General features: G+C 39.3%; 1 protein-coding gene across 3 annotated transcripts; it reads right to left on the reverse strand.

Annotated features, from left to right (window-relative positions):
* Window positions 1-1,913: 1,913 nt before the first annotated feature.
* SECISBP2 (SECIS binding protein 2) lies at window positions 1,914-26,506 on the reverse strand. Of its 3 annotated transcripts, none has more exons than XM_064642812.1 (18): window positions 26,413-26,506; window positions 25,210-25,355; window positions 23,131-23,320; window positions 21,018-21,144; window positions 20,485-20,639; window positions 19,248-19,326; window positions 17,374-17,498; window positions 16,669-16,827; window positions 13,837-13,938; window positions 12,876-12,995; window positions 11,592-11,724; window positions 8,944-9,113; window positions 8,030-8,168; window positions 7,445-7,574; window positions 5,562-5,782; window positions 4,688-4,842; window positions 4,026-4,227; window positions 1,914-3,399 (listed from the first exon to the last, which is right to left on the reverse strand). In XM_064642812.1, exons 1-18 carry the CDS (start codon window positions 26,452-26,454, stop codon window positions 3,290-3,292), a joined length of 2,505 nt encoding a protein of 834 aa, XP_064498882.1. In that variant the 5' UTR covers window positions 26,455-26,506; the 3' UTR covers window positions 1,914-3,289. The 3 variants fall into 3 exon arrangements, with proteins under 3 accessions (XP_064498882.1, XP_064498881.1, XP_064498880.1); XM_064642811.1 differs by having other exon boundaries at window positions 16,669-16,824; window positions 21,018-21,147; XM_064642810.1 differs by having other exon boundaries at window positions 21,018-21,147.
* Between the last annotated feature and the right edge of the window lie 476 nt (window positions 26,507-26,982).

A 26,982-nucleotide genomic window follows, 5' to 3' on the forward strand; every position in this document is an offset into this window, starting at 1 on the left:
AGTATGGGCCTGTATTTCAGATTTGTCTGAACACAGGGTTGATAACACAGAGATGTTTTTGTTATTGCTGAGCAGGGCTTACACAGAGCCAAGGCCTTTTCTGCTTTTCATACTGCCACGCTGGGGAGGGAAGCTGGGAGTGCATGGGAGGCTGGGAGGAGACACAGCCAGGACAGGTGACCCAAACTGTCCCAAGGGATATTCCAGACCAGGTGACATCCTGCTCAGTGTATAAAGTGGGGGGAATGAGGAAGGGGGGACATTTGGAGTGATGGTGTTTGTCTTCGAGTAACTGTTACAGGTGATGGGGCCCTGCCCTCCTGGAGGTGGCTGAACACCTGCCTGTCCACGGGCAGCAGTGAATGCATTCCTTGGTTTGCTTGCTTGTGTGCAAAGCTTTTGCTTTCCCTGTTAAACTTTATCTCAACCCATGAGTTTTCTAACTTTTACCCTTCCACTCCTCTCCCAGATCCCTCTGTGAGTGACTTGAGAGGTTGTGTGGTGCTTGGCTGGGGTTAAAACCACAAGAGTAATAAAGTTTCTGTACCAAATAAAGAAGTTCTGAGTAATGCTTAAAATACAGACAGATTACCAAGTATCCTAGTGTAAGCAGACTCTTTAGTTTTTGCAAATTCTTCTTCTATATTTGAGATAACTGTGGTAGCTTAAAGAAATTCTATGCTGAATGAATTCGAAGACTCTTCCTAGTGATCAACTGCAGCTTGAAAATATGAGGACCCACACAATCCACAGTGAAACCCTTGTACTGCATTGCTTTTCATCCTTCTGCATCTAATAAACACAAATCTGAGGTATAATTCAAGCTTTCTGTATTATCATCTCAGCGGTTTTCAACAGCTGGAAGCAAATAAGATGCCAGCTGATAACCAGTCCATGGGGACAGCTGCTCCTAGCAAGAGCAGAAAGCTTCACAGTTACTCCTAAGTTATCCCATAGCTGCTAAGATTTAAATTAGATTGTTTCCCACACTTAGGAAAGCATTCTCCTCACACTAAGACTTGAATGACCCTTTTTCTTTTTCACATGCTAGGTGAAGATTCTTGTGTATTCTGTTTTTCTTAATCATTTTCTCTATTTTTCACAGTGGCAGTCATAAATGAATGCTGATAAATTAATCTGACACTAATGTTCAGAGATAATTTTTTCCCCATTTTGTGTTCCCGGGACAACTATAAATAGACTTTTCCTTGAATTGCCTCTCCTCCATTTGTTCAATAGATTTGGAGCAGGCAAGTTTAGTTCTGTGGTGCTGAGTGGGAAGGTAAAGCTTTGTAAGACTGAGGTCAGAATTAGAGACGACATAGCTAAGCTTTGCTTTGTTACAGCAGCAAATGACTGCCAAGTAGTAAAAAAATTTCTGGATTTTTTGCTTAGCTCAATTTTGTGGAAAAAAAAATAAATCTGTGTAACAGCATTAGTGAACACAGCTGTGACACCTTAGTGAATTTTTTTGCTACTCTCTGAGAACAGGAAGTAACTCCCTCAGATTTTGAACAAGCTGTAGTATTTCCAAAGCGACTTTTTATGTTCTTCTGCAGTAAGACAAAGTAGAAAACATCGTCAAAAAAACAACTTCCTTCTCCAACTGGTCCCCATTCCATGCAGTGACCAGGTTTAGCAGTTTCACAGTTGTAGGTGTATATCACAGTGGCACAAGTATAAATGCATGAATCACAGCTTACCTCTGGATCAAGGATACATGCTGGCCCAAACCAGCTTTTGTCACTGGGACCTTTCACCCCTAATTTCCATTTAAGCTTAGAAGAAATTAATACAAAAAGATCATCATCATAACTAGTGACCAGCTGAGCATTTCAGCAGAAGGCTGCCTCCCCTTGTCCATGTTCTTCCTCAAAACTGACAGTTCAAGCATTAAATTCCCACCAGAAGAGTTTACTTAAGTCACAACCATTCTTTATAGAATCAATATATTGTAACAGGTTTTATACAATTTACATTCTACAAAATTGTTTGCGTTTCAAAATTATTTAAAGTCTTTATATCACTTCTACCATCACAAGGCAGCTACTTTCCACAGTATTGCACTACAAATGTTCAGTGTGGTGAAGCACTTACAGACACACTTCAGAGATGCTGGCAGCAGCACACATGGCATCTGTGTCACCTTCCAGAAGAGCTGACAGAAGTTACATGTCCATCCCTCCAGTTACTTCCTTTAGGCTTGTCCTCTTACGTCTACAACTTGCACACAACAGTATTTATACAGGCCACTCCCACTAAGATGCTCCATCACTACTGTAAGCACATTTTGTTTTTAAAATTTTATTTCCTCTAGTATACAAACTTTATTTCTTATAAGATATAAATTTTCCCTATTTAGATACAAACTGAGATTGCTGAAAAACTCTTAACATTATACATATATATATATATATACCAACACAACCCCAAATTGAAGGAATGAGGAGTCTCAGGAAGGAGAAGGTACAGACAGGATAGCAGGCTGGCACATTTGCTGTCCTTCAGTATGCTCTAACTTAAAAGCAGGATCTATGATAAACTAGTCTCAGCAGCAACAGAAACATCAAATTTATAAAATGTCTAAACAGAGCATATTTACTTCAGTAATTTCAGACCTTTGTAGTCTGTGCTCTCTCCTTTACACCTGATGTGTGAGCCCAAAGGAACAAGACAGCACACAGAAGAGCTAACTGGGAACTTTGTCATCATGCCCTTCCTTAATTAGTTTCACTCAAGCTGCCTGCCCCAAATTAATTTCTTGCTGACTTGAAGGAAGTGACATTGACACCAGCCTGTCCACCTGAGCAGGCTTATCTAATTAGAAGAAAAAAACTAAGAAGAAACCCACAATCAAGTAACAGCTGAAGTTCTTTAAACAAGAGTTAAAAATTAAGGGTAACTCCCCTCAAGCCCCAACCTTCTGGCTCAAGGAATCTCTTTCCAAAAAGAGTTATTTTTCCATCAGATTCTTTTGGTACACTGTATCACCACCAAAAAAAAAAAAAAAAAAAAGAAAAAATGCTAGTCCATTAAAGTATGCCAAGCCATTTCAAGTGGTTTGGGGCTACAAGAATGTGCTGTTGCATCTGCTATAGTAATCAGCCAAACACATAGAACATAAAAAACATTAACCAGTGCCTCACGTGCTCCAGTGTATATTTTGCTTAATGGGATTCAGAACAGTTTACTTGGCTAAATTCAGATAGTTCTTAAAATTATATTATTTTTTGCTACCTTTTTCCTAGGGATCTAACAGAAAAAAAAATAAAAGCCCAACAGAATGGATTTACTGATGCTCTTCCAAATTCACTATCGCCATGTCAGCAGCTGCACTCTTTTCCAACTCCAGTGCATATGGGTTGTATTCTTCTTCAAGTTTTCTCTTCCAGACTTTAACTAGGGAATATTGGAAAACAAAACAGACAAGAAAACAAACAAAAAAACCAACAAACATGTTACCATATAATGTTTGAGGAAAAACTTAAAATGAAAAGTCAAAGTTGATTCTCTACTCCCTCTTCAAAATAAGTGCTGAGAAAAACTGACACCCAGGCATGTTGGCATTTACACCATGCAACATCAGGAGATGCATGAAAGAACAGTTTAGCAGTGGTGGGATCCACGCTGAAGGTGGTTCCAACCTTAGGAAAGTGTTTCTAGAAGTGAACGCTTGTGGACAGACATGTTCACTACAACCATAGTTAGAGAGTATGCACTTCTAGAAGGAATTCCAAGAGGATTTTTTAACAAACAGAAATATAATAAGGAGCTCTGTTAAACCTCCTTGAACAAAGCTGTGAGTACTGCCTGCCATCAGTGGATTTCAAAGAGGTATTTTCTCTTAGCACTTCCTCAGCAAGAGCTGACCTCATATTTATAAAATCATGGGGAAAATAATAGAAAAGAATCTCCCCCCTGCCCCGGCTTAATAACGACTATTGTCAGGTGTCCTTTGAAAACTGCAGGATTGAAGAGCACCATGAATGAAAATGGAACAAAAAAACAAATCAGTAAATACTCACTGTAATTTGGTACATCCTCATCAGAGTCCTTGGAAGTTGGGTTACCAGTTTCTGATAAGCCATTTTTTTCAGGTTCAGGTGTTAAAATGCTGGGTTGGGTTTCTCGTAGTCCTCCTTTAGCTGCTTCTTCTAAAGCTGCTATCATATCTTTGTAGGCCTTCCTGGCCTCTGTTGTCAGCTGTACCATTCTGTGAAAATGGTCCTACAGCAATATAAAATATTAGCAGAGTTCAAATCATACAGTAAGCGTTAACATCTCCTTGAAAATCTGTAGTGAATATTCCTTATTCAGAACATGTATGTTCATACATAAAAGCTGAGCAGCTAAGAACGTACGAAGACATGAAAAACACATCATTTATAAGCATTTATAAAAACACCAGTTCTCTTGGAAAAAAAAACCACAAAAAAACAACTTGAGAGAGAGATGAAGAGGATGTTGGAAAGAGATGGCAAAAGTATATATTTTTTTTAAACAGTGCTGTACTTCTGAAACCAGTTTCTTTTTGTATATGACCAGTGACGAAGAACGTGCAAAAGCAAAAGAAAACGAACAAAACCTTAAAAAAAATCAGACCACTTTCATCTCCCAGGTGTAAAAAAAAAAAAAAACCAAAAAAAACCAACTCAACAAAAACATGAACTGCCCCATTCCTGCTTACCTGAGCCCCGTCGTAGCTGAAAATCCCCACCACGCTCACAGGCACTGCTTTGTTCACGCAGCGGCCCAGGGCCTTGCGGTTCAGGGCAAAAACAAAGGGGATGTTCTGCTCACAGGCACAGTCGATAATGTTGTGCAGAGTCTCATCCAGCCCACCTGCAGCAGACAACACAGTCAAGCAGACTGGAACTAAAGAGCCGTACTGTTAAAACGTGGCACAAAATATCCCAAGGTTGCGGGGTCCGTTCTGAAATTACACTTTGCAGGAAAAAAATGCAGGAATCTCAATAGCAGCGTTGGATCCCCATTTTTAGAGAACTTCTTTTTTTTTTTTTCCTTAATTCTTAGTTAGCACTATCCTTAGACTGCTACCATTCCATATTTTGCTATATATGTAGTACAGTCTAATCTAGCATCAAAAAAAAAGACCCAGCTGCTAAGTAGTTATTTAAATGATAACAACTACAACAATTAAATTAATCCCAATAATTACAACAACTTTTAAGCAAACTATCACTGACAATTTTTTGTCACCCTGTGGCCTACAAGAGACTGATACAGTAGGATGCCTCATGGTGGCAGAGCAACCTTTGGATCTTCTCAGCCATGCCAGTGCAATCTTTTGTGCAGCAGCACTGCCAAACAGGAACCAGAGAGGCCTTAGCCTCAGATAACTTCTCCCATCCCAGCCACTCTTTACTCAGCTCACATTTCAGCTGCACAGCAGCAAACAACCTGAACAAGGCAGGCAACTTTATAAGGCTACTCAAATAAATCCCTGCAATAACAACTGCCAGTACACCAAGTCTGCTCTTTTACATTTCTTTTATTTAACATATATATATATATTTATTTTTTTTTAAGAACCTATTTACCCTTTGACTGAATCTTTTCACAGTTAGGAGAGATGATGACACACTTCAGCTTCTTCAGCTTCAGATGTTTCAGAACTTCTCTGAGACCCATAACAAGCCTGCGTTTTATCTTGGCCTTTACTGGGTCTTTCTGGTACAAACGATCTTGGAAACGAACCAGTTCTTTTAAAAGGTCTGTCACACAACTGTCAACTTCTTTACTAAGCACCTGGCTGCAGTAACTGGAAGAAAGGATCAATCAAATGTTAAATCCCCCAAAACTGTAACACATGTAATATATAAATATGCAATATGTTAAATATGTAAAATATAAATTGTAACTTCTATGTCTTTGCTTTTTTTTTTTTCTATTTCCACTCCAAACACACTTACTATATACATGAAAACAAAAATCTACTTAAGATTCTTTTCAGTGTCTGAGAACTTAAGAGGAAGTTTTCTTACTTGTGTTATCTGGCTCCCCTTATCAAACCATACTAAAAATACACACATGTACAATAAAAATGCATATATTTTTATACCAATAGATAGAGGTGTGCAAGTCTTTTTCTACTGAAGCGTTTTTCTGAGGGCATTTATTTTGTCGCAAACAGGGTATAAAATTCTAACTTATTTCTGCTACATGTAACAAATGTGGAAAACCAGATCAAATTCCTCCTCCCTACATTCCTGTCTGTCACCCAACTTCACTTATCACTCTACAGCTTTGTGTTGTTCGTAACAAAAACATAAAAACTGTTATAAATTATTTCCCCACACCTCATGTTTTACACAAAGAATTTTTCAGTGGAGTATCAAAGAGAAAAACTAAAGATGTATCAACTGCACAGCCAACTGAAAGATGGACAGTGGCAAATTCACACAAGATTATGAGAAGAGATCACGACATCTATCCTGGATCTTAGAGATAAGAAAAAAAATTCTGAAATAATTGTAAGTTACAAGAGTTTTTATTTACTATTTCCCATTGATTTCAGTAAGTCTTGAAGACAGATCTACTAAAACCACTAAAAATTTAATCTAAAGACAGAAAATAATCTAAACTGAATGCTCTACGTCCTGTAACAGCTAGGACTGAGTTGTGCTGTACATATTCAACCCAAACAGTGCTCTTAGTAAAACATTGTTGCATAGACACAAATTAAGTAACTGTTATGGCAATTAAAAGTTAAATTAGAGCTAACCCAGGAAGAATGGCTGCATCACTATTAACCACTACTGTTGGATGCAGTGGTGCCTTTGTGAGAGGAGAACTAAAAGTTAAAAAGCTGATTTCCTCAAGTAACTGTTTTAAGCTGTCATGACTGGATCTCTGACCTCTTCACATATAGTAATCACTGTTTCTTCTTGTACAAAGAAACATGTATACACGGCATGTCACACAAAACTAGAAGTGTTTATACGTAATAAGTCATAAATATTCCTTTTATTTCTCTGCCTAGCCATAACATGAAAATGTTGTCTGGTTAGTCACATTCTTTACATTTTTGCCATTTGATCTGGCAGTATGAAACAACACTACTCAGTAAAATAGTATTTAAGAAATAAAGTAGTGCACCTTACTACTTAAGCTGTTACTCCATTATTTACAATAAAGTACTTACACCTTAACAGAAGCTTCTTTTTCTCCCTTAGCCTCTAACGATTTTCTAGTATTTTTGTTCTTTCGAGGAACATACATTTTCAAGTGAAAATTACAGTGCTTTTCTCTGCATATCATTTCTTTGTGTGTCAGCTTACAGAAAAACTGAAGGAAAATAATTTAGAGCCTTCAGTCTAAACTCCAGTTAGTGTTGCAGAGAACCCAACTGAACTACCTTGTTTCAAAAATGCCATATTGGTGGTACAGTGCAAAATCAGACATCAACACAACCCATACTTACTCTCTAAAATTCCTACTGTGGATTTTTGGAAGACTGGTGGTTAGCTGCTTTGAAGTTGTAGAACCTTCTTTAGATTCCTTGGTCTCTGTGTTCTCCAGAAGCCCTTCAGCAACTTGCATTACAGGAAGAGCTATCAAGTAAATGAAGATATTTCAATGAAAAGACAGATCAAAAAGCATTATGAAGACATTAATCTGTCAAATATATATGGAGGAGTCACAATTTCAGTATTACAACAGTCTGTGATAGTAGGGAAAAGGGTCAAACATTTCTTTTATTTCAATAGGGTTTTTTTCCTCATTTCAAACTTCATTAATTGCCGGAGGCATGTGGGAACTCTTATTCCACATATCATAAAGCCAACAGGTGGAGAAGTGTGAAACTGTAATCAGAATCCCTGTTACCCAGCTACACTGACTATGAGCTTTGACCCAGTTTGAAGTCAAGATAAGTCTGAGATGAATCTTAGAAAATTCTGAGGTTACAGCTTTCATTTGGTAGTATTTGGTACGAATTTTCAAAAGTACTAAATGTGCTCACAAATTTTCAGCTATGTACTGTATTACAGCTTCTCTTGAAAGATACCTGCTTGACTATCCTGTAGAAGTGTCTCGTTTTCAGTAATATTTTCTGCAGACTGACAAACATTATCTTCATCTTTTGGTGCTGCTTTCTGTTCTAACAGGTGCTGTTGCTTTCTTTGTTCTCTTTCTTTCAGAATGATCTAAAAGTATGTATCAAAACCAAATCAATTCAAAGTCACAGAGATAACAAAGCATTACTCTTACCACATATTTACATACAGACCATTAGTAAAGAGGTTCAGCACCGGCATTTAAGGTTTACAACTTTATTTTCTCTATTTGCACACAAAAAGAAGGGAAGATATTTCCTAAATTTACACAGAAAAGGACTTTTACCTTGATTACCAGCATAAGGGTGGAGAAAATATTTACTAGGGATAAACTATAAGGGCAGAACTAAAGTTAAAAAAAATCCACTGTATAGACAGGAAGCAACATGAATGGGCAAAGAGAGAAGATACAAGAGAAAACACCAGATGGACCTAAACCTAGTTGCTGCAGAATCAGCTGAAGTTCTGGCTTGGAAGAGCACAGAAACATCAAACACTGCCTCTGTTTGATCCATTCTCCCCAGTCCTGAAAATAAGTATATATTTGCCAAAACAAGTTAATATTTCTTTGAATGTCCCCCTGTACCAATGATGTGTGGACACTTTTGTAGTGGCACTCTTCAGCTACCAGTTGATTTAAGTGAGAAAGTGTATTTTTGGGGAGTTTGTATATGCCATTAGCAAGATCACCCTCTTCTCCCCCAAGCCCCTCCCCTTTCTGAAACCAAGCAAAGCTAAAATTGAATTCAGATAAATGGACACTGAGATGCAGATCTCCATGCGAGAGGGCTTAGCAGACTCTTAAAGTAATACTGAACTTAATTAAGGTAAAAAGTAAATTAATTAAGGTAAAAAATATGCAGACCTTTTTAAGAGGAGTTGGTCTCTTTGCTTTAGGTACTTCCCTCTGTTTCCCTTTCTTTACCAAGGGAGCACTGGAATCCAGAGGGTTATGAGGCATCTTTCCTTGGTTCAACCGGTGACTTTTCGTGGCCGTGGAAGGTTCCTTTGAAAGCAATGGTATGGCACCACCAACTGAGATTAAAAAAAAAAAAAGCCTGCCTCAGACAACTGTAACAAATACCTAAACTAGAATCCAACTTCAAGTTTAGGACTGGCATACACATTTTAAATTTGTGTTGTGTTGCTATTAAGAATATTTACAGGGAATCCAGTGTCATGAAACTTTAAAAAGATACTCCTCCCAGAAGACTGATGCGTCCTTTGCTTTTATTATATCCCTGGAATCACAGGCTCAGTCCCTGAACTCTCAAAAGCAGAACTTGACAAAACACTGCAGTCCAGGCTACCTTCAACATCATGCCATGCTAGTTTGGTAAACCTTTAGGAATTTCCATGTTTCAAAGTATTGGCACTTCCTCCTCCACAGATTCTGTGCTGTGTTAAGATAAATACTGGGTAGCAGTATTACAGATTTTGGACTTGCTGTAAGTAATCTTGAGCACTTACACATAGCTTTTGTTACACCTTATGTTGAAGTTGGATGAAGTTCATTTGCATGTGGGTAAAGAGTAATGTAAAGCTACAGCTATGTCTCTTTTGCTTAACCCACACAGCTCCCAAAATATGTCTACTTGACTTTTATTTTTTCAGAGGGTTTAAAGCACAGAAGCTTTAAATGACTGCACAAATGACTAAACTTGGATCTTCCAAACCACAGCCTCACACCCTAAAAACTACTCTCCCTCACTATCAGTAGGAATTACTGCATCCTGTGAGAGTACTCTGTCAAACTTCAGTTTCCTGCAATATAAACCAGTTTACATTAGCAAGTCAATGAAGAGGATGACGTGTCAGTGGAATGAGACACCTTTGTGACTCAGGCAACTCTCTCTGCCCTAAAAAACAACCAAAGATTCTGGCAGCTTGTCTTAAGTCATCTTCATTCCACAGTATTCATATGCTGATCCTCCAACACCACATGCAGTACTACCATGAGCAGTTTAGTTCACAGAACTGCTACACTGCAACTTTTCTTTTTTGGCTCTGTGTATCAAAGGCAAATGACAACACTGCCAAGAATGTTGTGCAGCATAGGTGACCACAATAATTGAAGGTGGATTTGAGGAAATACATAAGCATACATCCTGCAGATACATGATATTTCCTTCACTGAGTACATTATCATTTCAAGTTCACAGTTCTCATGCTCCTGAATTTGATGGCCTTCACAGATATTATTTATCACATGAAGCAGTAAGTGGAATTAAGAAAAAACAACTGTCTGTGGTCACACTCCTTGCCCTTCTTGTTCACTGTCCTCTTCTATTACAGAGTTCACACAATGCCACTCCACAAATTAAAGCTGTATTTTGGTACCCACCAATTTAATGGGTGCACTGAACAGATAAAGAAGTATAAAGCTAAAGTAACATCTGCCTTATACTTCCAGGATACAAACATGACACATCAATTTCTCTTCTGCAACAGATTGAAAACAGGTATTTCAACCCATACCTTTGTGCTCCACCATCTGTCTACTCATCAATCCAAACAGTGTATAACTTTATTGAAAAACCCTGGTTATTAGCAGCTCTGCAGCACTGAGTTACTCAAATGGGCAAAAAAACCCCAAACAAACCAAGATCAACTGCAAAAAAAAAAAGTATTTAAGAAGCATATTACGAGTTCTTTCACTTAGTGAAGGAAAATCTCATCAATGCTTGATATTTTGAGCTTCTTAATGTGATGGCTTTTAAATGAGCTTTTAAATAAGTATTGCAAGATGAAGTCTCCAGTGATTAGGTTTTTCCTGAAATAATTTCTAAAAGAACACTTTGCTGCAAAAAGGAGAGAAATTTCATCATCATCAAATTCTAGCAAAAATCATGGTTCCTTTTGAGAAATATACTATACCAGCATCGCCAAGATTAGATTTGGACCTATAATGAAAAAAGACTGGGCTATTTGTTTCTGGTTATGCATCCAGAAGGACTGAAAGATTCTCTCCATTACCAAAACCTGGTATTTTGTTAACATAAATTATTTCACAGTTATCAGGCATGTCAGAACATACTTGGGCTGCCTGACTCCCAAATAACACTCCCTGTGCTTGCAAAGAAGCTTTTTCACTCAAGTTACAGCCCTAGGATTTCTAGGATCAGAGATTAAGAAAGCCTTTGTTGCTGTGTAGCCCCTTCCTGCAGGTTCAGATCAGAACAGTAACACACAGGCAGAGCAAAACCCTCCAGGAACATTGGTATTTCTGTCAAAGCAACATTTCAAACATGTCTCATATTTATACAAGGTATTCTTTTATAAGCCACTGTCCTGAAAATTCTTCTTTTCACAAGTCTTCCTCCAAACAATTCAGATTGCCATGCTTTTTTTATTTATTTTTTTCTTAAGAATCTTCATTTTCTCTTGTATCTGGTTAACTCTGCTCCTGCCTGGATATTGAGAGATTACTACAGATCAGAAATCTGACTACATTTAATGTCTGAATACTTAAAAACCAACTAGAGTGGAAAGAAATTTCACAGTAACAAATACCTGAAAACACCACAGGTTTAGAAGACTGTTTCAACTTCTCTGTTTGCTGCTTCTGCTCCAAGACTGCCAGCATGCCACCCAAATCCAATTGCACAGGAACTTGACTCTTCTTACCACTGTTCCTGGATGCTTCCTAAACGAGTTCAGTATCAATTAGTAATGCTCTCTATTTCAGAATGCAAAGACTGTTATTTTGTATGGTATAGATACACGCTAACATCTTTATCCACAATGCTTTTGATTTTTAACTTGATTCAATGATCTTTAAATACACATCAACTTCAATGTCAAAAATATAAAAAAATCAGAAACGGTTCAAGTAACTTCTGAATAGGTACTGCAACAAAGCATAGAAGTATAAAGTCTTCAATAAAAAAGTGTTTTATGTCAGGCTCCCACTTTGGTCAGACTGCCATCTATCTCTGAAAAAGATAAAAGGCTTATCAGAATTTAGAGTTTTGTTAACAGTACAGAAAAACTACTCTGAGTGTCCCAGGGTATGTGATTGCAACATAAATAAATCATTATCTTCAATGTCTTATTAAAGAGAGAGGTCATTATCTTTGCACCACCTCCTAATAAGCACTGATCTGTCTGCTTTGAAGAGAAGGCAAAAGCTGTGTTTTGTATTTAATGATTCAGAATATACAAAGGTTACATACAAATGAACAGTCTAGCAAAGACTACGAAAGAGTCAACTATCACAGCAAAATATGCTAAGGAAGAGACTATCAGATATTGCACTTTCAGAAGTCTTACCCTGGAAGATCAATTCATTATAGTTCCTGTTACAACAAGGTTATGGAATGTGACCTTCTAAGTCTTAATCTGGGATCTCACCTTGCATCAGAGCTGTGCCAGAACCTACTCACCAATATGGAACTACTTACTGGCCTCACTGTTACTCCCCATTTCTCTCCTTGCCTCCTTGTCTTACTCTGTCAGAACCTCTTTTAATAGGTTCCCAGCTCCTTAAGACAATCAGTTTGGACTGGAATTTATGGCACAATCAAGTAAGACAGGTGAAAGAAAAATTCCTGATATCCGGAAAACTCATAGACATCAATGAAAAGGTTGTATTTTTCCCTAAACTCTGGATCACAAACTGGGCATTAGCAATTACTACCACTAACTGCTCCGGATCAAAAAAACCTCGTCACTCATCTCAAAGTACAAATACAATCCCAGATGAGCTTGCTCTTAGTCTTATTCTCATATTTAAGGAGGTTAATTTCCTTTGTCATTTTGAGATGTAAACTTCTTTCCAAACATGAATTCATTTACCTGCATTTTCTTTCTTTCTAATACCGAAGATGAGGCTTGCTTCCCTGTCAGTCCGTCCACCTTGGGAGTTTCATCCAGTGAGGGAGACTGAGTATCACAGGGCTCTTCAGGGATATGGATCTTTGAAATTTAGAGACAAAAGTGTGACAGGGAGGAAGAGAAAACATTTAAAAACACGTTTAAAGACACATGGAAACGGGTGATGATGATATTAAATTCAAATGGAACACAGGCAGTGGGACTGAGGGCACCCTCAGCCAGTCTGTGGAGGACACCAAGCTGAGCAGTACAACTTTCAACCTGGAAAAGAGAAGGCCCTACATGGCCTTCTAGAAATGTGATCATTTATCAGCCACCACACTACTTAATCACACTTGTATTTATATCTCCCTCCTCCCCAGATTTGGAAGAAAAATCTAGCAAGGCAGCTACATCTTCAAGTATTTGTTACAGAAGCATGAATGGCCTAATGATCACGTCTCTACAGTAAGCTTTGAGAGGTTATATCCCACTTATGTCTGCAAAGCTAAGGGGTTGCTTTCATCTGAGGTACACGTCTGTATAGCACTTTTTTTTATAACAAATCTTTTCTGAGCAATTACTGTGCCTTTTGCTACTCACTCATCCCTGTCAATGCAACTTACTGCCTCACACAAAGCAAACAATGTGGTTTGGGTTCTTTTTAAAACCACTAATAATCACAGGGAAGCAAAGCCAAGGACAAAAATTTTTAGCAGCAAAAATAATTTCAAAGAAACAAAAACCTGGAATTTCACCTTTATTATTTATGTTATTTGCTTGGCAAGAAAAGTCATATTTTCAATCCTTGTGGTTTATGTTTAGGATTCATTCCCCTATTGAATGAATTTCCAAATTCTTGGGATTTATTTCACTCATGTAAAGAAAATCCCCCCAAAAAATCTTGGATTCATAATTGACGTTTGATTTCAAGATTACTTACTTCAGACTGCTTTCTGAGTGCAGGAGTAAAGGATGACTTCTGAGATCCTACCCTGTTTCTCCTATCAGAAGCAGCTGTCAGATCAGGAAACTCCTCAACATCCTAAACAAATCAATCAAAAGATGATTTTGTAAGATAACTATCAAGTCCACATTTTCAAAACTGATTTTTCTACATTCAAATGATTTTCTCCTTGCTTATCAAACATTCATCATAATTTGTTTCATGCTACAAAAATTCAGAAGCCAAGTTGTAGTGCCACCAAGTATGATGAGTACTACAATGGTTATGTTTTCTATGCTGCAGCTAATTCAGGGCTGAAAGAGCTTTTAAGAGAAATGCTCCCAACAGCAGCTTGTTATTGCCGTCAGCTGATACAAATAATTAGAGGTAAATGACTCCTAAATGAGTGTTCTTCAAATTATTTAACAGCCTTGCAAACAACTTCCCTCTTCCTCCAGTACAGTCTCCAGCTGTGCAAGTCTCCCTTAAACGTGAGTGGTGAAGAACAAAAAGGGCAGTATGTAAAAGAGTACTAGAGCATGGAAATAAATATATAAATCACTCAAATGATTATGGTGGCTTACACAGAAGAGTAAGTTTTATTAGTAGAGGATACATTATGCAGAATTTGGATTAACCAAGTGCAGACAGGCTGGAGCTTGCTCTACACTGGGCACTTTATATCCACTGTCTCAGTCACAATGATCCTGACCCACCAGTTTGGTTTTCATTCAATTGTTCCTCCTCCCACTTTCTGAAAGGCCTTTTTAGCTGTGATACAATACTACTGAACACACCAGCACCTTTTCTGCCTGAAAGGCTTCATTTAAACACCCCAAACTAGGAAGCTTTAGCACAAGGACTGGTACACCTCAACCAATTAAATGGTTTTAAAGAAGCTTGGAAGTAAGCCAAAAGGGAACTGCAAGAAAAATATTTCACAAACGCACTCTTCCAGCTTAGGGACATCTGCAACCACATATAGTACCTTCAGATTTAAACAGCCCCCACTAGAATAAAATTTTACTTCACTCTGTCCAATTGCTTCTTAAATGCAAATCAATTTCTGGCATTTGCAACACCCTGTAGCAAAATGAATATTAAAATCTAGCACTTGGTGAGACGTTACACCTCCCTGTATTTGCTCTTAACTCATCACCTGTAAGAATGAGAGGACATTAAACAAAATTAGGAGAAAGGTCAAATAATTTCCTTTTTATTTTCTTGTCAGTGTCAGATTCCCAGTTAGCCATGTATTTAACATACTGAAAAGTCCTGGTTTATTCAGTTTTTCCTCCCACAGAAACTGCTTCATACCTTTGATTCTTTTTGGAGCCCTCTATCTTTTTACTTCAAATGTGTATTTTTTTTAAGGAGTAAGAGGAACATAAGAAAACAAAATCCACACTGTATTCAGATCAGACATGCCCTGAAATTCTGTACTGTCATAATCCATTTTCCTTTTTATTTCCTAATGATTCCCAGCACTGTTTGCATGTTTGACCACTGCTACTAGCACTACCCTGATTATCAACAGCAGCTTCAACATTTTATTCTTCAAGGAAAGTATCTAGCTCGGGGCCTATCACTATGTGTGGAAAAACAGGATTACCCTTCCCCAAGTGTATCCATTTATGCTCATTACCAGTGTCTATAAATGACTGACTTGTATAAACTTGTAAGCAATCCAACATACTGCTCTGGTGAGTTGCTGCACACAGCAGAACCTTCTCAGAACCTCCATGTGTATGATCCTTTCCTGTTTTATGAGTTCAAGAGCATCATTCAAGCATCTCACCTGTTTGTCAAACTGATGAGGAGACAAGCATTCCCAGCAAACCAGGAGGGCCTGAAAACTTTCCCCCACTGCCAAAACACAGATTTCAGTGCAATGTGTGTGTCCTGTTCCATGATTCCATGCCATTTTTTTCCAGTTTTGCCTTCAATAGTCCCATTACCCTTTTACTATTTACCAGGACTTCTGCCATTCACAGGTCAGGCACTGTGTGGCAGCATAGAGCAAAAATAAGAAAGACCCTGCTGGTCTTTGCTTTTAATCCTAATTCTGTAACAAAGAGGTCTGTTAACAGTCATTTCTTGGGCCATTCCAGGACAAGGAACCACACAATGGAACTGGGTAGACACAGTTCTGTTTCATGTGCCAAGGTAAAACATACAGAACAGAAGCCAGCCAGGAAGGTTTCTTTATGCTGTTATTTCATGCTGTACAATATTAGGCCTTCAATGAAGCACTGTTAAACCACAGACCATACAACAATTCCCTAATGTGGGAGAGTCTAATGCTTTTGCAATACTGATACACAAAAGCATCAAAATACTAATATGCGTATTACAGATACATGAATTTGGAAAGAAACTGTAATTAGCAGCCAGAAATGTAAATGGTGTCAGCTGTGTTACACAGAAATTGCTTCCTGATGTGAGAGACTCGCAATTGTAATACTGGTACCACATTTTTTAAAGCTGTGGCACACTGTAGTACTCAGTATGTTCCCCATCCCCTGTGCAACAGTAGCTTCAGAATATTTTTAATTTAAGAAATTTGACTTTTGTTATCTGTTACGCATCACTCCAAATTCGCTAAGTCTCCTCTGCACTCCTCTGTACTCACTGAGTATGTGGCAATTGAAAAAGTACAACTGTTTCCTACCAGTAACCTCTGACAAGCATCGCAGCTGAAATAAACCTGTACCAATATCCCCTACAAAAGGGTTCTGAACTTCAATTTGTGCAAAGCTGTGTCATCATCTCGTCTTCTAATATACTCACACACTTAAAAGAACAGTAATAAAAACCTCTTCACTGTACCTCAATCTTCGGTGGTTCCTGTATTGTAGTAGATTCACTCTGAGGTCTCTCTACATCAGTGGATGACTTTGTTTTTTTCTTCTTTTTCTTCTTTTTTTTCTTCTTTTCTGAACCTTCTTCAGGCTCAGTTTCACTAGCATTGTTTTTTGTTTCTGACTGCTGAAAAAACAGTCATGAGGCACGACCTTTAGAAATTAATTTTTCTTTCAGTATCACCTACCAAAACAAATGCAAGTGACTACACTTACAGAACAAAAGGGTATTTTAATCAATCCAGGCTAGGACATTAAGTGGACAAAGAAAAATTCAAGATCTCTTAGAAATTTGGACCAACTGTAAGAATTCCTCATTTAAAGCACATTGCATTGTTATCAGAACACATGGGGACTACTGAGATTTCATTAGGAAATATCCAGCCAAATAAGGCAAGAATTCCATGTTTCGTGTCTCAACCTGAGGGTCAGGAAATTGAAAAAAACCCAGTCTACAAGTGAAAGTTCTTGTTCAGTAGAACTGTGTTTTTGACATTTTGTGATTCTTTTCCACTACAAGAAAAATTCTAATAAGAACAAAATGCCTTTATACTATCTCTTAAAAGCTACATTAGAAATGGACAATGCACAGAACCTAGGGGAAAAAAAAAGCCAGTAAAGAGACCCAATCACAGTTACAGAAATCAGTTGAGAGCAGAGAATTCTCAAGTACCTTTGGTTCACTATCTTCCTTCCCTTTGCCTCTGGAAAGACCTTCAGATGCTGGTGATGAAATAATTTTCTTTGAGGGCTGTGAAAGTACCCCAGCCCAAGACACACGTGGCTGAGCAGAGCCATCTGCAGGTGTTTCAGGGAAAAAAAATGATACACAAAGATGTCTCAAAAATATTTCTCAAATATTCGAAACAAAAAGGACCATTAATGCATTAATCAAGGCCCAGCAAGTACAGCAGAGCCATATTCCTCCTGAGGAAAGACTGAAACAAGACACTCACACATTATTTCTCCAGACAGCTTTCCTGAATTGCAACTAATCCATATACTTTCCAATGCCATACACAGAATCACAATTAAATAATATCTGGAAATCTATCATACTAACTACACTATACTTCATGTGTTTCAGTGTACAAGAATGTAACCCACTATCAACTCAGAGATATCAATGTTCTGAAAGAACTCAGACATAATCAATTCTGTTAAATATTCCTAACACACAACAAATACAGAACACGATCTGAACTTTTCTGAAGAAAAACTTCCACTGAGCAATTAAATAGCACAGTGAGTTTAGATGGCAAGGTTTTGGTAGCAGGGGGAGGCTGCAGGGAGCTTCTGTGAGGGAATGGACACTGCTAGCCCCAGACAGCTCCAAAACAGGCCCACTGCCAGCCCCAGCAGAGCCCATCAGCCATGCTGGTGGTGCCTGTGTGAGAACATGTTTAAGGAAGAGTAAAAAACACTGTGCAGGTGTTGGGAGGGAGAATAAGATAAGAAAAACTGCAAGAGCAGCAACCCTGCCAACAGCAAGGTCAGCGCAGCAGGAGGGGGAGGAGGTGCCTCAGGTGCTGAAGCAGAGATGTCCCTGCAGCCCATGGTGCAGACTATAGAGAGGCAGCTGTGGCCCCACAGAGGAAAAAATGGCAGAGAGTGGGCCCTGTGTCCCCGTGTCACTTGGTGTAAGGAAGAAGAAAGGGTGGGGGAAAAGTGTTTTTAGTTTTGTTTTTGCTTCTCACCGTCTGACCCCATTTTTAACTGGTAATAAATTAATCTTTACCAAGTTGAGTCTGCTTTGCTTGTGGTGAGTGTCTGGCAAGCAACCTCTACGCCCTTATCTTGGTCCACAAGCTTTTTTATCTTACCTTCTCCTCCCATCCTGTTGAGGAGAGAGAGTCAGAGAGCAGCTGGGTGGGAGTCTGCCTGCCTGCCAAGGTCAACCCACCAGAAACTGCTACTTTATTCTCAGCGACAGGACAATTCTCAGGAATTGAGAATAGTATGTGACAAAAAAAACATTATCACATGACTTTAAAGCTTCTGAAATACGTTTATCTTTAGAGGGCCCTTAAAGACATGCCAGTAGATTAACCTGTCCTTTCTGAATCCTTAGTGAAGCCAATAGGAAGATAAGGACTAAACTGTCCAGACCAGCACATGTCTTTGTATACACAGAAATCCAGTGAGAGACACTTAAGACAATTCAATACTTAATGAAACTGATGCCTCCAAGACAGAGTCTTGATGAACAGAACCTTCTTCACACAATTCTGTTGGGGCCGAGTGCCTGGAAAGCTGCCTGGGGGAAAAGGGTCTGGGGGTGCTGGCTAAATGATTCCACAATTCTATAATCCCAGCTGATGAAACCTATGAGAAGCAATGAGCAGTAAGTAGTCATCTCATTTGAAAGAAAGTGATACAGCTTAATTTGTTTGGCCTTTTTTTTCCTGTTGTAATAAACTTGCTCTTTAATTCTTTTTTTTTTTACTTTACACATCCACAGCTTCTCAGAACACTTTAGTTTTCCAAACTGATGAGATGCAAGCAGTAAAAAATACAGACAAATAATTTTGCATTTGGAGCACTTACCTCTACCATCAAATGAAGAGGGAATTAAATTGGTTCCTGTTTCATCTAAAGTTTTTGATGAAGCTTTGCTTTTTGCTTCCTGCAAAACAAGTAGTTAGGTATCACTAAAGCAGGATTAAAACCACTAACCTAAACAGAGCTAAACACAAAAAAACCCCCACCATAAATTAAAAAATCCTCAATCCATCCACAGACAAAGGTGTAGGAAATGTTGTAGCCTTTTGTTGATTTTCTTAGTGGAACTATCATTTCAACCCTACAGCATTACAAAATATAAGCAGGTGTCTCTTCACTGGTGTGAAGAGATGCCTTCTTACATTTTGCAAAAGCACTCAAACATGATTTAACAACAAACAATAAAATATTTTAATGTTTTTAGCATACTTGAAAAAAAGTCCATCATCAAACTTAAATAAGTAATGAAAAAGGAAACTCAAGTGATATCAGAAAGGTCTTTTTTCCATCACAGGCAGTTTTCTACTCAGAGGCACTGGAAATATTATTCCTTTTGGATCCTTCAAAATTATAAAGTGTTTATCACTGATGAAAACTCTGATTCAATATGTATGACATACTGTTGAAAACAGCAGTATTTTATTTACTAACAAACAAGGAAGCAAGGAAATCAAGAGGAACAAAGTTAAATCCTTACATCTCAACAATGTTTTTTCTCCTTCTGGAATTCAGTTTCTTATTTTTATCCTTTAGCACAAAGTAATTAAGCACAACAATGCAGATTTGTTTTGTTTTTTTCTTAAATCTGTTACTCACTGGGTAAGTAAGTGACTGCTTACCTATTATTTCCAGGTGAAAGAGAAAACAATAAGTTCCTAAGAAATATATATTCAGGAACATATGTGGTCTGTACAGGCAATCTAGAAGTCTAGACTACAGCAGCACCAATCTACACTCTAAGGGTACCTGGCTTTCCTCTATCTACTGGCAGCACAGACAAAGAACAGTAAGAAAGGGTGAGAGACAGCAAGCACTGACATCACCATCTACAAAAAGAACCTTACAACCTCTAGCTCTGAAACTCCTTGCTTGCAAGGTACTTAACTAGCTCTTAAACTATCATACTGAACACAAAATGCCTGCATTCAGAAATGCTTGCACTTCAGACAAGTTTTATTTTTGCGAGTTCTGCAACATGAAAGCATTGGCTATCCTTTGTATTCAGCAAAAGAGACACCTGAGGTTGACTAAGGCATGTAGTGTTACTTCCCACTGAACTTACTGGTGCACTTTTGTGCTGTACATTCAGTGTTTCACTGCTTCCCAAACTCTGTGACATGTGGAAATCCAGAATGCTAGCTTCAAATGTGGGTACAGGAAGAGACTCTGGTTTTGGAGTTTGAGTTGACTTCTTGTTTGTAGTTTTATTGAACCTGTCTGAATAAAGCATGTAAAGTCTAAGTAATTAAACTTGCTTGCAATCATTTCTAGGTACGTTTTGTAGTACACTATTGCTACATACAGCTCATATTAAATAAAAAAACTAGCAATTATAACCAATGTATACACAACACTGACTCAACAAGCAACTGTAAATTCAGATGCTTGTTCTGGAAATTTTTTGAATCAGTTTATGGTAATTTGTTCAATCAGCAAAAGATCTAAGTCACCCTTCTCAAAAACAGTCACACAGGAAAGGTACCTTTTTCTGTAACTATTCTAGGTTTAGAGACATGATCTCAAACTGTAGGCTAGAGCACAGACAATCATTTTACATCTACCTCATGAACTTATAACCAAAAAACACGTTTGTACCTGGCTTCATGGAATCTCTGCTGCATGCAGGAGTTGGGAATGAAGTCCTGTTCATAATTCTGACTGAAGACTCACTTCCATCATGTCTTTTCTTGTCCAATTTTTTCTCACTTTCTTTTGATCTCCTCTGCTGCAAGTATTTGTGACATATTTAGATGATTTTACTTGAACTTTGTAAAGTTAGCAAGTCTGCCTTGAGTTACAGTTAACCACTTCTCCATCTAGAGCCTGACCACCAAATTAATACAACATAGTTAGTATACCATTACCACAAATAACCAACAAAAATAGGAACAGCCAGTTAGAGACGTGTTATTCAATTTCATCTACCTTGTTAACTGTGCCATTTTTAGCACTTATTATAGCTCATGCAAGATGGGTAACTCCATATGCTTCTACACAACTGCACTTTTAAGACCCCAATAATCAGAGCATTTCCAATAATTTAAAATTGTTTGGTATTAAATCAGCCAATTTGATTTTCTAAAACTGAGTTTCTTCTAGAACAGGGCTAAAATCCTAAAAGCATGCCGATCTTTTGACTAAATTACATATTACAGGCAAAACTTCATGAGACTGATGCCACAACATCCAAAAATCTCAGAGCAGACAAAGTAGTTAGGAAAGACAGATCTATATGATCCCTGCAAAGGACACACATTCACCTATACTGTACAGTCATGAAAGCCTTGTGATTCTTCCAAGAAGCACAGTTTGGCAGAGCTGGGTGTAGGAATCAGTACAGCAAGCAAGGAATACACACATCTATGTAAACTATGTTACACCAATCTAGACAAGTGGTTTAACCTCCTGATTACAGGATGTTGGACTACATCAAAGTAGGTCTGGCAGCAAAATTATATTTTTGAGTGGGAGGACAAGGCATTTCTTGATCTCCAAAGCTAAATTGTTAAAGTGCTGGGAGACGTGACCAAATGAATGCAAAGCTGCAAAGATCAATCATTTCTCTTAAGTTCACAAAAAAATAAATGACAGGGAACAATGACAAAGACTGTCAAACAGCACACAGCTTAGCCCAAGCCACTACAAGATCACAGAACTCCTCCAAGAAGCTTAATGAAGTTTCTTCATGTTACATCCCCTAATGCTGAGTGCTAATGCTGAGCTCATCCCCACACAGCTTCAGTGTCTAATTTTCCTCTCAACAAGAACACTAACAATTCTAGATTTTGTATCTTATGTCTAGTAATGCATGCTTAGGACCTAATCTTACAACTTTTCTACACAGGCTTGACCACAGTGAAGTTATCAGGTCTCTGCCTGGGGAGTAGGGTAAACCAGAAGGATGTGACTGGAGAACAGGTTACATGAAACAACATATTACTGATGGAAACAACAGCAACCCTAAAAATCTAAGAGACACAATGTTTAACCACAGAGGTAAATGGTTGATAATACATTATAACCCTTTATATTTTGAGGAGTTTGTCTATTTTTTGTTGGAAAATATTCTCCAAGTTTCAGGAAATTTATCCCCAAACGGGCACACACAAAAAATAGCAGAAGATGTCTACTGAACATCTGTTTTACTTTTCACTGAAAGAGTATTCTTCTAACATTAATCTTTCTTCCACTTCCACAGCAACACAAGTTTCTACTCTCTTTTGGATTGTCTTCTACCTGTAATAAGTCCTAGAAATCCTTCAACAACATGAGGTCTCATCACTTAGCAGTCACACAGCTGATTACAGACACCAGGTCTCTCTTAACTCAGGTTCACGGAAGCTGCCACTAGACTCAAAAATAGCCCTTCCCCTCTTCTCCCAAGCCCAACTAGTGAACAATGGAAAGCACAGTTCCCATATGAATGGCCTTCTTTTTTCCCCCTAGATGCTGCTTGCTGAGAAAAAAAACAAAACAAAAGAATTAAATTTCTCTCATGTTCCAGAAACGCTGCATGAGAAACTGTATTAATTTGAAGTGCAGAATTCCATGAACTTTTGAATGTGGGCACATTACACTACTATCCACTTTAAATGCCATTCATGATCACTACAAGAGCGACAATTCACTTTAAAAAACAGGAACCAAACATTCACAAAGTTGATTTAAAACAAGGATACTCATTTTCAAAAAACACGTATTTGCTCACCTTTGAAAGACTCTTACTTTCTTGTCTGATTGGATATGTGTGCTCAGAAGATTCACTGACTAGTCCTGAACCATTATAGTGTGTTGAGTTGTTAGAATGATATTGTGAGCCAGCTACTGGATACGCATTTGCCACATCAGGTGGGTAAGAGCAGCTGGAATATTCACGGAAGGCAGGATCTCCCAGACCACTGTGTGATGGACATTGAGAAAGAAATTAAAGTCATCCTGGTGCAAGTCTTCAGCATCTACTTGTTGCCTAGACAAACATATCATTCCTTGGCTAACGAATTTGTTTAACAAGAAAGCTCTATTTCAAAAGAAAACGATTCCATGTTATTTCACTTAAGCGTTTACTCACTGCTACACATCTCTTTAAAAATAATAAATTTTGTTTCGTGAAAACACGCAGTTGAGCAAATATCTTAAAGTACAGAAGTTACCAATTTCCAAGTTTCAAAGCTAGTCTGCTTTGAGGTTATAGTTCTCATGTCTGTTTCAGGGTACCAAGATTCGTCATATTTATTTTCAGTACGCTTTTTCTTGTGAAACAAACCAAAAGCACAGTGTAACGACAGGACATGAGTCACACAGTTGACTGCAAAAATACAAACGTTAAAACCTATCTTAAAATGCCATAATAACAAAGTAGGAGTATACCACTTTATGGAGTACAAAACACGCTTGAAATATGACGTAGACTTGTAAGATAATAATTAACCGACCTGCATTTGACCATAACAGTTTACGAAAACACAACATCTGGGGCATGCCTCTTCCCTTCAAATGTATGCTCAAAAGCTCCCTTTCACTTTCCATCCACACTTAGTCCAGAAAATATATACTGAGTCCAGATTTGGTTAGGGAGAATGGAAATTTCCAAGCTTAAGAAAGCTGCATTTAGTTTTTAAAGCTGTTCACTATGAAGTGGCCAGCCTTGGAATTCTGGGTAGATAATGACAAACAGAGAAACTTTCCCATCAAAACAGAAGACTTCAGATAACACATTTAATACTGACTGTTGCAATTCTGATAGACTGTAGTCAAAACAATGCTTATAATCAGTTTATACAGAGAATAAACGTTAAATAAGACCAAAAAATATATGTCCCAGCTCCAACAAGGCAAAACATTCATCAGAATATTGCTGCTGGTTTTTTGTTGTTTTTTTTTTAATATGAACTGATTTAATGCTAATGCTGTGGTTTTCCCCTAATGCATACATCAGGCCATAACTCACCTCAACATTATATCTATATTACAAATGAAAATAGGTTGAAAATACTGACATTTCCTGTAGGATAAAATGAAGGCCTACAATGACCGTGTTTAATAAGGCTGTATTTGTAAGGACACACCAACAACTTTGTAGTAATTGGATAATTAATCCAAAGCTTGGGGTCCTGAGAAGCAATGAGGGAACCTTGCAACACCATCAGATTCTTACAAGACTCAATTATTTCCCACCCTAATGTGTAGCCTTTTTTCCAGTTTGCTCTGGATTTAAAAATACTTTTTTAAGTCTATGTCTTTTCTCAGGCCCTAATTGAAAAAAACCAAACAAACAAGACCAAAAAACCAAACCAAACAAAAAACCCCAAGACTTTTAGAAACCCACAGAACTCTTACTAAAACTGCCTTTCTGGGGATGCATAGGTCGTGGAGAGGAGATCCAGGTAAGGCCCCATATATTAAACGCTTTACAGCACGAGAAGCCTTCTTGAAGACTCCTCCTCTTCCTTTTATACAACTATATCTAGCCCATCTCGGTCATAATGCAACCCTTCTTTCACCCAAGGACTGGATTCAGCTCCTTCCAAAGCACAGACAAGCCACATCAATCACTGGAGACCACCACATCCTCCTTAATGCCCTGTAACCACACAGGCCTGTGGGAGCGAGATACCAGACACATGCCCAAAGAACACTGATGTAAAAACCTAAATCATGAAGACAATGCAGAAGCACTTCTACAGTCAGACTATTAACGTATCGGAGCCCTGACTTCCGATGAGTATTCAAAGTCCAAAACCAGAAGGTTAAAATCCCCCAAGAAATAAGATTCAGAAAATATACATACTTATCCAAAGATGGTTCCTGAACAAATGGGTAGCATGTAGTTAAGTACCTAGGAAAGACACATGCTTCTGAGGGTTCTGACCATGCCACAGTTACCGCCGCATGTTTTGGAACAAATGGTTTGACCTCTGCTGACAACTTGATGCCCTGAGAAACAAAACGGGTTTTGGCTACATGCATTTGGAGATTAATGTTATAAGTGAAAAATACTCAGTCTTGTGACCTTAAGTGTCATTGGAAAGTGTTAGTTTGCTCTCTTCTAACAAAACATGCAAAACAATAAACTCACCGAAAAGAAATGGAGGAAGAGGGTGAAAAAAAACCCAAGGAATTGTAAAGAAAAATGGGACCACTCTGAAAAGTTATTTAATACCCTCACTTATCATGAAACACTCACACAGGTCAGTTACATAAAGGACAGAAGGTTGCTTAAGATAAGATGCAGTAAATGCAAATATGCAAATTCTTACTTCATATCTGAACAGTATAAGCTAAAATTCATAAATATACTCGCATTACTGCTAATCAAACTCTGGATGTAACAATCACGTCTTAGTGCACATCTGTATTTTAAGGCAGTCTGCCTAAAATGAACACTTTATTACACAGCCTTCTTGTTTCTGGCACAACACGGATTTACTAAGGCAAGTCTTCCATTTGTTCTGAATTACCATCGAGTTTAACTGGGTATGTATATGTGGAAGGACAACGACATTAGACTCGAGGTATTGACTGCCGTGTCATCAAAACACGCAGGACGCAGCTGTGACCGCAGGCTGCTGTCTAAGACCTCCGAGCCCGACCGGAGTGCACAACGCCGCTGTCACCGGTTAGAGCCTGGGTACCCATCTTTAGAGCGACTGGGATGGCTACCTGCCCTTGCAGCACTCCCCAGCCCGAATAAGAAGAGCTTTCCACACTTAAACTCACTGGAAGTTACGCCTGGGGTTCCCCATCCCAAGCGGTGGGAAGCGACTCGCTGTGCTCCAACCTAAGCGACCCCTCCCCCCGGTTCTGCCCCTCCAGAAGGACTCTTCTCCCTGTTCTGAACCAAAGGCTGATCCGAGGAGCTGCGGGAGGCACCCTGCCCGGGGAGGTGCACAGGCGGCCGGCAGGGCAGACCCCGGGGCAGGGAGAGGCAGCCGGGCGCCGGGAAGAGCCGGAGGGGGGAGCAGGGGACTGCGGGCGCCGTCGCCGCCCTTACCTCGCCGCCGCGGCCCGAGCGCGGCCGCCTCTCGGCCGACATGGCGGGGCCCGGCCCCGCCGCCGCCCCGGCCCCGCGCACGGCGCGCAGCGATGACGTCACGGCGCGGGCGGGGCGCGCGTGACGCCGAGCAATGGGGAAGGGCGGCGCGGGAAGGGTCCGTGCTGCGGGATCCTGTGGCACAGGGATAGAGGGCAGGGAATGCGGGACCCTGTGGCACAGGGATGGCCGGCAGGGAGTGCGGGATCCTGTGGCCCGGGGATGGAGGGCAGGGAGTGCGGGACCCTGTGGCACAGGGATGGAGGGCAGGGAATGCGGGCAGGGAGTGCGGGACCCTGTGCCACGGGGATGGAGGGCAGGGAGTGCGGGACCCTGTGCCACGGGGATGGAGGGCAGGGAGTGCGGGACCCTGTGCCACGGGGATGGAGGGCAGGGAGTGCGGGACCCTGTGCCACGGGGATGGAGGGCAGGGAGTGCGGGCAGGCACGCGCCCGGGACCCTCCAAAGACACCAGCCCGAGGAAGAGCACGGCTTAGGCGGAGCTCAGCAGGATTCTTAGTGAACGTGTGA

The sequence above is a fragment of the Pseudopipra pipra genome, chromosome Z (assembly GCF_036250125.1).
Source record: "Pseudopipra pipra isolate bDixPip1 chromosome Z, bDixPip1.hap1, whole genome shotgun sequence".
NCBI classification, from domain to species: domain Eukaryota; kingdom Metazoa; phylum Chordata; class Aves; order Passeriformes; family Pipridae; genus Pseudopipra; species Pseudopipra pipra.